The sequence below is a fragment of the Embiotoca jacksoni genome, unplaced genomic scaffold (assembly GCF_022577435.1).
Source record: "Embiotoca jacksoni isolate LCO1_2020_lvr unplaced genomic scaffold, fEmbJac1.0.p SCAF_3, whole genome shotgun sequence".
In the NCBI taxonomy this organism is placed as follows: domain Eukaryota; kingdom Metazoa; phylum Chordata; class Actinopteri; family Embiotocidae; genus Embiotoca; species Embiotoca jacksoni.
The window spans coordinates 18,801,082-18,815,377 of NW_027185381.1; the positions used below are offsets into that span (position 1 = coordinate 18,801,082).

The following is a 14,296-nucleotide window of genomic DNA, read 5'->3' on the forward strand; positions in this document are numbered from 1 at the left end:
AGCATCTCTTCAGACTCTATCTACTGAGATTCATTAGTGCCAATGGCAAGACTTCACAGCTTTTATTCAAAGAGGCACTCCCGAGTTTCCCTTTAAAGCCCTGTGGGAAATAGAAGACAGCAAATACTGCAGGTGCTGGCAGTGCCTGTCTACATGCTGCAGAACTGTGCAGTATGAGTTTATGAGCGAGACTACAGTGTTCAAATGTGAGAATATGAACACCTCGGAACAGCTATGAACGGGAGAGAAAACAACAGGGACAGAATATGTGTATGTGTGTGTGTGTGTGTGTGAGTGAGTGAGTGAGAGAGAGAGAGAGAGAGAGAGAGAGAGAGATGTTCCTGTTATGAAACTATTACCTTAAATAATCAGGTAAACAAGTAACTGACACACACGTACACATAAAATAAGACACGTCTCCAAAGCGCACTTAAGGCAAATAAAAGCATTGATGTTGTCTGATGTATGCAGCCTATCTGACAGAGCTCATTTTGCAAATAACATTCAAGTAGAAAATAATCAATCTCCTCACACCGACAGCACTAACACCCTTTTTCTGTCTTAAAAGTATCAATGCCATTCCTTTGTGCACTCAATGCTGATGTGTTGTGACCATCTCCCGCAGCCACCAGGTAAATCGATGACAGAGAGAAAATGAGTGTGTTAGAGTTAGATATATTTCATGATTTTGTTTTGTTATATTTCCTGCCAACAGAGCTCGGTGAATCACATCAAGAGGGAGAAAGAGAACTGGCCAGTAGGTTTGTGCGTCAGACAGTTGGCGGAATATCATGTGCAGAATAATGGACAGTGGTCCACGATTGCATTACATTCCACCTAGCACGGAGAGTTTGTGTGCGTGTTATGGAAAATTGGATTTTGAAAGAGTATTGTGGTATCATCAGTCGGCACAAAATAACCGCAATCAAACATTTTGCCTGTCACCTGGAAATGACCTGTTAGCTGTGCAACACAACAGCCAGCAGAGTGTTTTCCTGCTACTTTTGAAGAGGGCCACAACCAGTTGAAAAGACAATGGGAAGGTGGATAACAAAACCTAATTTCAGATTACACTGTATAATCCACATGTTCTGAGTGAGTTAGCTATAAATAGACAAGACACCCTCAGCCCCGGATGGATGGATATAGAAAGAGAGATAGAAAGACAAAGATACATGGAGTGAGGCTCTGGCATTAGCCGTCGACTCCAGGGTGATTCAGTCTGTCAACGCCTACAGAGCCTGCCCATCCTCATAAAAACAATGATTTTGACTCGGCTCACCGAGAACACAACATGACATTTAACTCAGGAACCCTGGTCTGGAAGTCCCACTCAGACACAAAGCGTTATTGAAAAAAACATTAAACACATTACTGAGGACATAACAGAGAAACAGATATAACAACATCCTGTGACAACTTGTAAAATGTTGATGCACACAAGGAAGTGCTGATGACATTTACACTTAAACCCTGGTATTCAGCACACGTACAAACACACACAATATACTTTCTTTCCCTCATAGTCACTCAAAAAGGCTGAAACATAATAAGTGAATCTGTGGATACATATAGATGCACTGAGACAATAAGGCATTCTAAGCGCTGCAGTGAACAAATAATCTTTTACTTGATGATCCCATAATCACATTAGTGATAAAAATCCCATTACCTCCTGATTATACCTCAGCCTCTTTGCTCTCTACAAGTGCCCTGTACAAAAACCACCAAAGATGATGGGAAAATGACTAAGACGTTTTCCCTCTAAGCCCCGAGCTCTGCAAAGCCTTTCCTTACCCATATACTCACATAACCCACACTATACTGTCAAAGCGCAGATACTGCACATAGCCTGCAGATCATCACTCTCTTATAGCACCCACTCAGGGACAAGAGACTAAACTAAAACTTATTTTGGTGCCTCTGTTAAACAATGAGTGAAGATGTACTCCCACAAAATCTAATTCCAGACAGCGGATAATACTAAATTTCAATCTTTTAGTCACCCAGCACTCAACTGAAGCTTTTCAGTCCATAACACCAAACCACATTTCCTTTTATTTTTTGTTTTGTAAGTCTTTCCCACATGCTCTTCAAGCCATCTAGCTATCACCATGTGTCTCATTTCCACTCCTCTTCTCTTCTTTTTTTTTTGGAACTGTTAACTGTCTCAATTCATTCTACAGTATTTCCTAGTCCCTTTTTATTAATCAGTCTCAGCTTCTCAAAATGTGCAGGCCTCTCCAGTATATCCTCTGCTGGAATAGTTTATTTTACATCTGAACTGCAAAAAGAAGCTTCTCCATGCACCAAGAACCAGATAGAGGTTGTCTGGAGTAAGATTGAGCCCCTGATTCAGGGCCCACTTTGTGAAATGGGGCTACACTCCTCTTTTACTCTCCGGGAGCTGAGCCGCTTTATGTCACGTGCACTGCATTGACGACCTGCCATATAGCATCAGATATTCCGCAAAAGAGAATCATTTTTGAGGATTCATTCCTATGCCTTCTTCCAGCAACTCTTCTTTTGACGCAATCACTAATTAAACAGAAGGTAGAGCTGAACACCTATCTATTTATCTAGTGGTATAACAGGCAGAGTAGAGGCTGGAAATGTCTTTGTGGTTGGCTGAAATACAGGAAAGAGAAATAAACAGAAAAAAAAAGCAATTACAGTTTATTTAGGGAAAGTGATCACACAAGGGGAATAGGAGTGAAAGAAGTATTGCATCTTTCTGATGTGTCTAGAATGCATATGCATCATTTTAACCAATTTACTTAGACCACAGATTGATTCTTTATCTCGAATTAACAGAAGCAATTACAAGTACAAATCTGTTAGGGACCAGTATACCTTTTCTTTCACTCTGCAGTACAATAATTTGACTGTTTAAGACTGAAAGAACAGCAACTGTTCAGGTTAATACCAAAGGAAGTTCGATGTAAAGTTACATGGATATGATTTAATATAATAGGGTGGAACGGAAAAGACAATTTATCACTGAGAAATCTAATCTTATCCAGATTATCATAAACCCATGTGACAACTGTTTGCTACCATAAAAGGGACTAAAACATCTGGTTCTGCTCTCCAGACAAAACTCTATCTGTGACGAAATAAAAAAAAAAGCAATGATAAGCCCGAATTAATTTTGCAAACCTCTCTTTCAGAAAATCCTCTTTATTTGAGGTGGGTATGGTTGGGATGGGAATATGCGGAACCCCCTACGCATATTCCAAAGAAGTAATCCAGAGGGCTGTTCACTGGCGTGTGTTGCACTCCGGCAACTCCACAAAGACACATACAAATGAAGTTAAGTCTCATGCGCAGCAACAGGGGAAAGAGCGGACCAAATAGCGACTCACTGTCAGTTGTGGAGCATACATATGAAAAAGCTTAGTCTTGGAAGCCTTTTGATATTCAAGGGACCTAACACACCACTGAAAGAACAATACGTCACTCCTACTCCTCCCTCTCGCTTCCCTGTTCTTCACTTCTTCTGACATTTGTTTTTCTTTCCACTATCTGAAAAATGTGTGCCACAACTCAATTAATTAAAAATGCCTTGGCAAAAAAATAGTTTTTAAGTGCTAGCAATAACATTAAACTACCTTTATCATAATAAAATATAAGAACCTTCCTTCAGAACCAAAAATAACAGCCTTATTATTCCTGTCTAACTTTATTTCTAACACCACTCTAAACACAACTGTCTGCCAGTGTGTTAGAAATTCAGACATGTCCCACTTTAACTACAAGAAGAGGAGGAGGCCCCACTTAGACAATCCGCTGCACAAACAGGATGGCCTGCGGGTGTCATGTCAGGCTCTCTGATGCTCAGCTTTGATGTCCAATCGTTTTCTAACACTGATGTTCAGCTACTGTACACGCTAAAGCTGTGTATGGATACAGCTTCAGGTGAAGTCATGTTGGCAGGTATTAAATATAAAAGAGACAAATGCAAACACACACATACAGTACATTGTATAATAGCTTAGTAATTGTAATAATAATACATTTTAATACAAGTAGAGCTTACATTGCCGTGGTTGATGAAACCATGTTCCCTGGCGATGCGGTCAGCTTCCCCTGGTCCCCCATTAATCTGGACAGCCCATGTGTTAGTGTAGACCTCTGCAGCATCAATCCTCTTCAGTTCAGCTGTCAGGAGGACAAGACCTGTCCATAAGAGCAGCAGGGCCACCCTGGCATCCATTAAAAGGAGAACTCTTCACAGGTCAGTCTATCCGTCCGTCCGTCACTGCCTCCCAGGCAGAGTGGGGCCGCTCTACCTCAAAGCAGCAAAGTAGAACAGTGGCCTAGAGATGAGAGGACAGAGCAAGCTATAAACAAAAACATGGCCTTCTTAACTGGGTCACTCTTGGGCTAGAATTACCTAGTGCAGATACCATTTCGAAAACAAACCAAAAACTTCTGCAAAAATAAACAGCACACCCACAGACCTCATCTTGCATCTAACATAGCTCACTGTTTACAGTTGAACTCAGGAGAAAAAAAAAAGCACATCTTAATAAGTGTGTGAAGGATAAATATTAGGTCAAAACAGACAAAGGCCCCACCAAAAACAAAATAATTTTTCAATACTTCTTCATTCTTTTTTTTTACCTTAAAAAGGTAATGTATGATAATGATATACAGTAGGCTTGATGCTGCAATACAAGAAGAGCTTCGAGCAAACCAGTACACAACTAATGGCAATGAGAGGAGAAGCTTCAGAGGGAGAGGATATTTAAATTCTCACCCAGACACTGATTTTAATTTGATCATTTTCCAAAATGTATATTCAACCAACGACTGTTTGGGCATGAAAAATATGTTGAACTGCAGTTCAACATATTTTAATTGAATACTAAAATAATAAGCGTGACAAAAAGAACCATTATTTGAGCAGATGTTCAAACGAAAGAAATTTTCAGACTGGGACATTCTGCCAACCTTTGATTCGTAGCTCTTTGAGTCAAAGGAAAGGAGCCTGTAAGTCGCACATGAAAAGGAAAGCTTAAGGTAAGTTAACACACCGAATGAGAAGAGAGATGAGGTGTGGGTATCCGCTAAGTATATCAGTTCATCCTATAAAGATGAAGAGGAAGGACGTGATGCAGGCCTAAATGCCTGTCCTGACACACTGCTGATCCCACCAATTTGGCATCACAAAGCCATTCAGTGAGGCAATCCCTGACACACCACTAACTGATGGGAAAATAAATTTCAAGCTACTCTAAAGAGTTCGTTGTGCATTGAAATAATGTAAACCTACTGTGGTTACGTATGACTTCTGCTGTTGCTGTGGGAGGTTTCAAAATTCGCAGAAACTGGATTTCCAATATAAATTCCCTTAGAAGATACAGAAATGGAATTAGGATGATAGTTATTCTTTTTTTGAACAGACAATGACGGCAACCCCATGTCTGGCCAACACTTTAGAGCAAGATATCTTGACAAGTTTTACCCTAACCAGAGATACATGCAAAAGGTTAGGTTAGGTAGTTACTTTATTAATCCCAGAGGGGAAATTTTTTCGCTACAGCAGCAATAAGATAATAATAGAATAATAGAAAAGCAATAAAATAGCAGTAAATAGCAGTAAAAAATATAAAATATAAAATGCACAGTATATACAGTACAGTATATATCTATATATATGATATACAAACAACCAAGAAACACAGTCAACAGTGTTATTGTTAAAAGAAAAAAACAAAATGAAGTACTTTGGTCGGGCGTTGGGCCACCACAAGCTGCAAGAATAACTTCAACAGGTTTGGAAAAAGACTCAAACTCTGTTGGATGGCATTGTCTAATACCGCCAAATTCTCTAATAGGTGTTCAGTTTGGTTGAGATTTGGCAAAGGAGACACCCATCATCAGGGACCTTTAAATAGGCTGGAGACCCCCCCATTGCCTTTAAAGCAGTTTTTTTTAGGATACTTGGCAGGTAGGCTGTTCCAAGCTTTTTGGAGCATGCTTTATCTCTTCATGTAATCCCAGACTGACTCTGATGTTGAGATCATAGCTCTGAGGGAGCCATGCCATCTGTTGTTCTTGTCACGGAAAATTTGATGGATAGAATGACTGTACTATCTAAAGAGCAGTCTGGTAACACACCCTGTGCATCATAATAGTCAAAAACAGCACAAAAAAAAAAAGCATAAGGCAGCACAGAGACTCCAGTTATACTGGAGGAACAGTTTGAGGATATGATGACATGTTAGTTCAGTACTCAAGCACATGTACCTAAAATAACCTTAGCCTTTACATACTCCTGGGAAACGGGGTTGAGATTTGTTGGCCTTTATTTTTGGATTGAACTTGGAAAACAAAGAAAAATCTTAAAAAGGTTCCAACTTTAGTGAGTGGCTCGATATTGATCAACCAGAGCTACTATAAGTATTGTCAAATAACTGGCCGTTTCCTGAGGACTTTAAAATGAAACAAACTCTAATTGAAAGAATGCCTATCGGCACTGGGCAATTTGCAGGAGGCTGTTGTTTTTGCATTAAGTTGTCAGTAAAATGCATTGTCCACAACTGCCATTTTTAAAATGCAGAAAATGCCCCCGTTCTTCATTCTCCCAAATAATTATCCCCTTCCCGGAGAGTTTCACGCAGCCGAACTATTCAACGAGAAGCTCACTGAATACGTCTGCGGCTTCGCAGATACATTTCGAGGTGGGTGTGATTTGAGCACAGCTAGAGAGGTGGTGGAAACATGACCAGGGGCTGTCACTCTTCCCGTGGAGCAATTCTTCTGTGCTCATTAGATGCTGGAGCCACAAAAACAGGAGCAGGGGTCTGCTGTCACAGAATGAATGGAGAAAGAGGGAGAAAGAGGAAGAGAGAGGGGAGGAGAGAGGGCCCCTCCCCCTGTACAGCATTGCTGAAAAATAACGAGCATATTATAAAACGACACCAAAAACACCTTATCTCAAAACACGGCCTGGAGAACAGTTAACAAGACGCTGCTTACTCTTACAATATACATCAAAGGCCTAAAACTCAGATAAAACTTTAATGTTCAAATCACAAAAGAATTAAGTGTTTGAAATCTAAACTACAATGAAAATAGAAAAGCAGTTGTGTAACCTCCTTTGAGCTTAGCACCACACTGGAGTAAATTAACCAGTGGAAATGCAGAGTTGGATGAGTGGCCTGTTACAATAAGGGGACCACTTTGAATTATTAAGTCAGTATCTTCTGTTTCAAATAACTGGGTGGGCGATATTTCCCAAAAAATATCCTAATCTATTTCATCGTAATCATGGCTCACGATCTAAGTTGTGGCAGTGTTTTGTTATTTTTAGATGCCCTGTAGACTATTGCCAGGCTTAAAATAACCTATTAATTTATCCATTTCTAAAACACAATATTGCATTAGAGAATTATACAGGTTTCAAAATGGTGATTAAAAAAACCGGTTAATTCGAAGCTCCAAACAGGAGCCAAAAGAAATAATCCTAAAATAACACTTTTCAAGTATTCACGACACAAACAGAAAGGGTGGGAAAAATATACACACACACAATACTTGGTAAAATGTAAACAACACAAATGCACTTTGAAAATGTAAAATTTCACACTCGCCAATAAGTTTTAAAAATTAAAATAGTATTCCCATTTCTGACTGTTGCAGTTATATGTCAACAGCACCACTATTGAAAAGAATTAAAAAAAATACACCAACAACAAAATAGCATAACAAAGACTTACAATAGGGAAGATGTGGTTTAAACAGGGGTAGCCTTGTAACATTTATAAAGATAACAATCTTAAATGTCAACAGTAGTTTTCATTTAGTTTAAAAATTTGAAGTGTACAGTGCAAGCTCATCATTGTATCAAAACTAGCATCAGGAGCTGCTGTTAATATTCCCGAACATGAACAATTCTGTTATTCGCATTCTCTGTCATTTTGCTTTTTAAGGAGATTGAAAAATCACATTTGGACCTAAAAATTCAAAAGAATTTGTGAGTAAAATAAGTTGCTTTAATTTATGAGGTTTTGGAGTTGCCCTCTGGCAAATCAATACTATCATCTGTGCTGAAAACCCTTTCTGACTGTACACTGGTTGCTGGTATATAGAAGTAGGTTTTTGCCAGGCAACTAATCTGTGGAAAGTTTGCCTGGCGCACTCTCCACCACTCCAAGGCATCCACCTCACTGGTGGGGAAGAAGGTGGGCCTGTGGCTGTTGAGGCGCTCAATGCCTTGAAGAGTCTAGCTACAGTGTTCTTCTTCTTCTTTGTTGGCCCCTCAGCACTTTGTGCAGCAGATGGTGTTGGCAGCGATACTACAGTAACAGTGGATGCAGAAAAGAGGGCCCCCACCTCCAACATAGCTCTAATTTTAACCCTCTTTCTCTTCTCATCATCCACATAGTGGAGCTCGAACCTGGGGTTAAGCTCGGGCTGCCATATCCAGCATGTCGTCTGTGTTTGGATCCTTGAGGCCGAAGTAATCAGTTAGAAATGGTTTCCTTGTGTGACTTAGAAAGGGCAGTGTCCTCAACATCCACCCTCAAGATAATCGTTTTCAACAGGATGAGCATGAGCTTCATATAAGACACACTCTCGTAGTCCCCACCTGACAGCACATCTGTGAAATCTCTGAGAGGACTGAGAGCCTTCTTGACAGATTCCAAAACATCTATATCTTGCTATTTTGGCACAAAGTGCCTTGCTTTACTTTTTGCCTTCAGCACCTGTTGATTAGCTTTCTCCTGTTCCAGAACCCTTTCAGTCATTTTTACTCTGGACCCCTTTGCGTTGCACTCTCCGTGATCAGCTTCTGCTGAGACAGGCGGAGCTTAGTCTAAGCTTTCACAACATCCCTCTGCTGAACAGCTGAAAGAGAGGGTGCTGGTTTCTTTGCACTTTTTTTTTGGAAGGGGGAAACACACGTTTCACAAAAAATGAATCATGGTCATATCCGAGGTTCAGAACTGATGTCTCTTTACAACAATTTAATCATTACGTCAATGATTTAAGTGAAAAATAATAAAGAGATTTTCTATTTTTTTTTTTTTTTTTTTTTATATAAATAATGAGTGCTTGATGTGTTCATGATTCATATAATAATGGTTAATAATGGCTGAGTTGCAATGCCCTCACCATGTTTTCAACACTGTCTGTGGCCATTGCAAGTCATTTGCTCTTCACTGTGACTACAGTCCTCTGATGCTTCATTCAGGTTATAGAAAATGAGTTCCCTCGTGGTCTTCAGGCCAGTAATTAGGTTAAAGACATGCCCTCTTCAAATTCAAGTTACCGATAAAATGGATTGTGAGACTCAGGTATGGCTCAGACGTACGACGAGACCATGAGTCACTTGTCCATGCAAAAATAAAATCTGTTGAATTTCAGCAGCAATCTTCTGTTGGTATTTGGCATTCATATGGAGAATGGTGGAATTGGACAAATATTTACAGCTTAACAGCTCATGCGGCAGATCTTACATTTTTGCCATTTAAAATCCCACATTGTCAACAGCTTTAATAAGCCCCATATCCTTCGCTAAATAGAATGGGATCGCCTCAGTTATGTCCTTCCATTGCTTCCTGCTTTAGTCATGTTTATTTTCACTACTCAAACGATTCAGTCAAAGAAAACTCTGTTTTGTTTTTTCTCACGGGATGCCGAGGAGTGAGGTGGTGCCGCCCTGAATGAAGCACTGTCGGCACTGTCTTTTAGGGTGGATGAAGATGTTTGTTGTACTACCCCCAGAGAAGACCGACATCGCTCGACAAAGTTCACAGATAACTTTGACATGAAAAGTTCCAAACACTCAGTAGCCAAACCATTTCCATGCCCCTGACGTTGAATGTATTTTGGGCTCCTCATCCAACATGCTGCTGGTTATACCTCATAGTTGTACTGTTAAATGCATCACTTAAGAAGGAGTCATGTGAAGTAATTTATCCAATCAGCATAGCCATCATGGAGGCTGCACCACTCGATTGGTTTGTCTACATAAGGCAGATCCACTAGTCAGTGATGTTATGTGAAGTTTGGACACTAAATAGGACACTAAATACCGTGACGTCTGCCATTTGCCTGGAAAGTAGGTTATTAATTACGATAATGATCTGAAATTGTCATGTCGCCCACCGCTGCTGCTGCTGAAAGACCTCTGAATGTCATTCAGTACGTCATAAAGAAAGCATCTTATTTTGATCAAGAATTTCTGTTATTCACAAAACACATTTTCACTTGTCGGACAGAAGAGCAGCAGCAGCGGCGGCACCAGGTAGCTCCTCTCAAAACATTTTGCATCGACATTCTGTCTAGGAAATATATAATGAGCAAGCAAGCATCGACAGCTGAGGTGCCCTTGAGGAGCACACTTCACCAGTGAAGGTGTGCAGTCGATAGCAGGACAAGGCTTTGTTCCACAAACTAACCACAGAGTAACTCCTGTGCTTTGACTCCTCCTCTCTATTCTGCTACACTGAGAAGGGGGGTGGGGAGAGGATGGGGGGGGGGGCCGGGGGGAGGGTTGATGGATCAGCCATACATCAACACTATATTAATTATAATTTTCATAACCTCATTGGGAAAGAGCCTGAAGACTTGGGGATTTAAGATTCATTATGAACCAGACTGCTGAAAACGGATTCTCATGCAAGAAGGTTTTGCATAATTCTTTTGTTGTACTAATATAAATGTAGTGATATCATTACTGTATCAATATGCTGTTGATATAATAATCATTATGTTGTCTTTTGCTGATCTCACAGGTTTAATTCTAGTTAATACTTAAGGTCTAAACTGATCTGAATGTTATAGTTGCAGCTCAGAGATGAGCAGGTAGGACTCTATTGGCCACACTGGCTTACACAGATTGCAGTTGTAGCGTACACATATTTTCTATAGGTTGCAAGAACTCTAACACTAATTTCAATTCACGTCATGCTGGCATTATTTATAGTTATTTATAATAGTTGATTAATTTTATTTTCGGTTCATTTCCTTCATATTGTAGTTCAGTTGTAGTTGCTGCTATCTTACACAGGAGCTTATTGCTCTGCTGTAAAATATCTGGCCGCAATATGTGTCTTTGTCAAAAGTCTCTAATGACCAGATTTGAGGGATTCTTGCCACACAGCTCACACAAAAAGCAATAACATCCAGTTGTTCACTATTTCTTTAATAACGCTCATATCTGCCTTAGCATTGAACTTGAAAATCCATTATCTGCAGCTGAGTGAAATGATTAATGAACGACTGGGCAATCTTTGCCAATAATAATTAAAACACCAACATTCACACAAATGCAGTCATATTATACATTTTATTACAATGAGTCAAAGTCATTGCTTGAGACCAGAAAAATTGCCAATTTCATTTTCCTGCACCCTTCTGGAAACCACTTGAACCCCCGCTACGCCAGTGAAACAACCTAGGTGAGCAGCAGCAGAAGCCTAACGTCACGTGAGCATCTCCAGTCGTGCAAATGTGATGTATCTGGCATGTGCGCATTCAGTTTTCTCTCTTAGCATTTGAATAAATCTGGAGACACGTGATTATAATGTGACAAAATAACACGCTCTTGATGGGGATGAACAGGCAATTTCCAATGGTAATGACAAGCACATGAAGCTGTGACAGAGCATACTTTATGAAGCACTTCAGCTCTATTTCAAGCTGCCCACCAGCCAAATCAACACCCACTATGTGTTCTGGGCTGCCCTCTCACACAGCACCAAGGCACACAACCGAGCTGCAGCATTTGTGAAGTACCACTGACACAGCCAAGTGTCCTCTCCTGAGAGGTAAAATTGCTCCAGTGTGATTGGAAAACCTGGGCCACCGCGCAGGCATGTTGTGCTGTCAGGACAGCGGTGCACAGCTGGAAGTGAGCTGTACGGTGATCATCTGAGGCACACTGTGAAGTGAGTGAGGATCGCCATGACTGAGTGCCACTAAAGCCTGATCCATCCTAGCGCCTGCTGTCTACGAGTTACACACAGATGGAAAAGCCTGATAAACTGTTGTCTGGGGGCAGCAGCAATGTGTCCAGGAGAAAGAATCAATTCTGTGAGTAATGTCCCACAGAGAGATCCAACCCAGTTTTTACCCCCCATCTGAATCTTGGCATTGTTCCTTGTGTTAAACTTCCCCTCATCCACAACACTCTGTGCCCCAGTTTATATATGAGTTATATTGTTGACAGGTTTGTCTTCCTACTTCTTTCTCCTCCACTGCATTCCTGTTTTATACCTCTTATAAAATAAAATGTTTGCTCCCAACCAAGAGCTGAGAGCTGAAGGATCATAAGTACTGTTAAACCCCGGTAACTCAGCTAGAAACTTGGTATTTAGAGTACAACCAATCCAACTTCCTATAATAAACATAAGAACAAACCCTTTTAATAGCTCTGATCTTGCACATGGCCAGAGCAAGATCTCGGCCTACCAAAGAGATGCGCAAAAGATTAGTTTTGTGGGGTAATCTTTGATGTTTTGGGATAGTGTAATCCAAATGAGAAGGATGCTCTGAGCAAAAGCTGGTGACCTTGACTTCCTCCCTTGTTCAGATCCTAGTGGGAGCGACGCCAGAGGTAAAAACAATATGAATCATAGGGCAAGAAAGGGTGAGTTATATCACTTAAGGCTTAGTTTTTTTCCCAGCTGGTTTGCTTTTCTTCGAACCGGCACACATGCAGTATTTAATGCCAGTGTGAAGAGAAATAAACGGGTAGCTATTCGAGAGCCAAACAATTTCAGCCTTGCCTAAGAGCCCCAACTAACTCAAATTAAATTCAGCAAGTCACATTTTACACAGATAAGCGCACTTGATGATGGGTTTTTAGCCTGTTAGGGCTTCGGGGTGAAAAGTGAGAGAATCATTAAAAAAAAAAAAAAAAAAAAAAAGCAAACGTAAGAGAGAAAGGAGAGCGTGGAAAACAAATCATAAATCTGAATTAAACGAGTCAAACGATGCATGATGCAGAAAACAACATTGTAAATACAACAGTTAGACAAAAAACAACAACAACAACAACATCTTACCAACAATTAACTTCAAAGAAGAAGCGCTTCACGTCAAAGCTGGTCAATGATCTTGCCAAGTCACGTCTCCTTCTGGATATTACAGCAAAAGCCTGTTATCCAGACTGGGGGGGGGGAGCATCCACCTAAACTGGGAGGACTGGTGAGGGCTGCTGGCAGCGCCGGCAGAGACTTAACACTGAAAACGCTCTCCGCAAATACTCCCATTGTTCCCACCCACTCCGCCACAGCTCCCCTCCCTGCTTTGAACACATCAAAACTCGTGCGTTTCAATAAAAACTAATAAAAAAAACAACAACAACAATCAAGCAGCTGTCAAGTTACCTTTCAGCAAGTCAGACGCCAGTAAGGACCGAGACGTCATGCCTCCTCCTCCTCATCTTTTCCTCTTGTCCCTCCGGGCGGAGACTCTCCCCCCCTTTCCTCCCCTGTGGTTTCGACTTTTATATTTAACCTCACGTTCCTTTCTTTACTTGGTCCAGAAGAATAGTTGTAATGTTATCTGCGCGCACCCATCTTGGTCCACGAAGTGCTGAATTTAACTGCCCCGTCCTGCTTGTTGAACCGCCACCAACTTGTCCATCGGCCACCACGGTCACATTTTGCCAGTTAACTTCAACCGACGGCCGCCGGTAAATTTCTTTAACGGGTCCTTCTTATGGTTTCAGTCATTTCTTCTGCTTTGTTTGCTGTCCCGGAGTGCGTCCGCATTAATTCATACACGTGAAATAAATGCACGGATACAATAAATTAAAAAAAAAAAAGAAAAAGGGGGGGAAATAAGAGGCTACATGCCAACACGATATAACGGCTCACTATTGGACGGAGATGACAACAAACTGCCACTAACCCTTTTCTTCAGGAAATACGTCACTTTTGGAACCAAGCGGATTATCGTGTGTGCTCGATTTGGTTCACGGAAATAATCGAAAGGGGCGGTGCTATGCTTACGTCAAGTTAAACCCCTTTTTTTTTTAATCGACAGTGCCAGTTTACACCTTTAAACATGCATTTATGTAAGAAAACAAAATCGTCTTTGGTGACAAAACCATGATCCGTGATTTTCTAATAGTAAGATTATGTTAAAAGCGTGGTTACTATAGTTTATTTTCAACTGCTGTTTGGATTATTTTATTGTTAAAAAGAAATCCCGGGCCACGCCTGTGTGAAAAACGCGCACACTTTCCCAGTTTTGAATCGCGGTATGTGGTCGCCATCTTCCGGGCATAGTCTGGACGCGCACACACACACGAACAGAACAGCATGCCGCA

The 14,296-nt window shown here is 40.8% G+C and overlaps 1 protein-coding gene across 3 annotated transcripts in view; it reads right to left on the reverse strand.

Moving 5' to 3' along the window:
• furinb (furin (paired basic amino acid cleaving enzyme) b) overlaps positions 1-13,852 on the reverse strand; it is a 79,722-nt gene extending 65,870 nt beyond the window's left edge. The window contains exons 1-2 of one of the 3 annotated variants that reach the window (XM_069162993.1): positions 13,350-13,852; positions 4,040-4,319 (exon numbers count right to left, since the gene is read on the reverse strand). In XM_069162993.1, coding sequence (XP_069019094.1) covers positions 4,040-4,216 — 177 coding nt within the window. In that variant the 5' untranslated portion in view covers positions 4,217-4,319; positions 13,350-13,852. Of the gene's footprint in view, positions 1-4,039; positions 4,320-13,025; positions 13,209-13,349 lie in introns of those variants that run through there. The other 2 variants (XM_069162994.1, XM_069162995.1) reach the window with 2 other exon arrangements.
• Between the last annotated feature and the right edge of the window lie 444 nt (positions 13,853-14,296).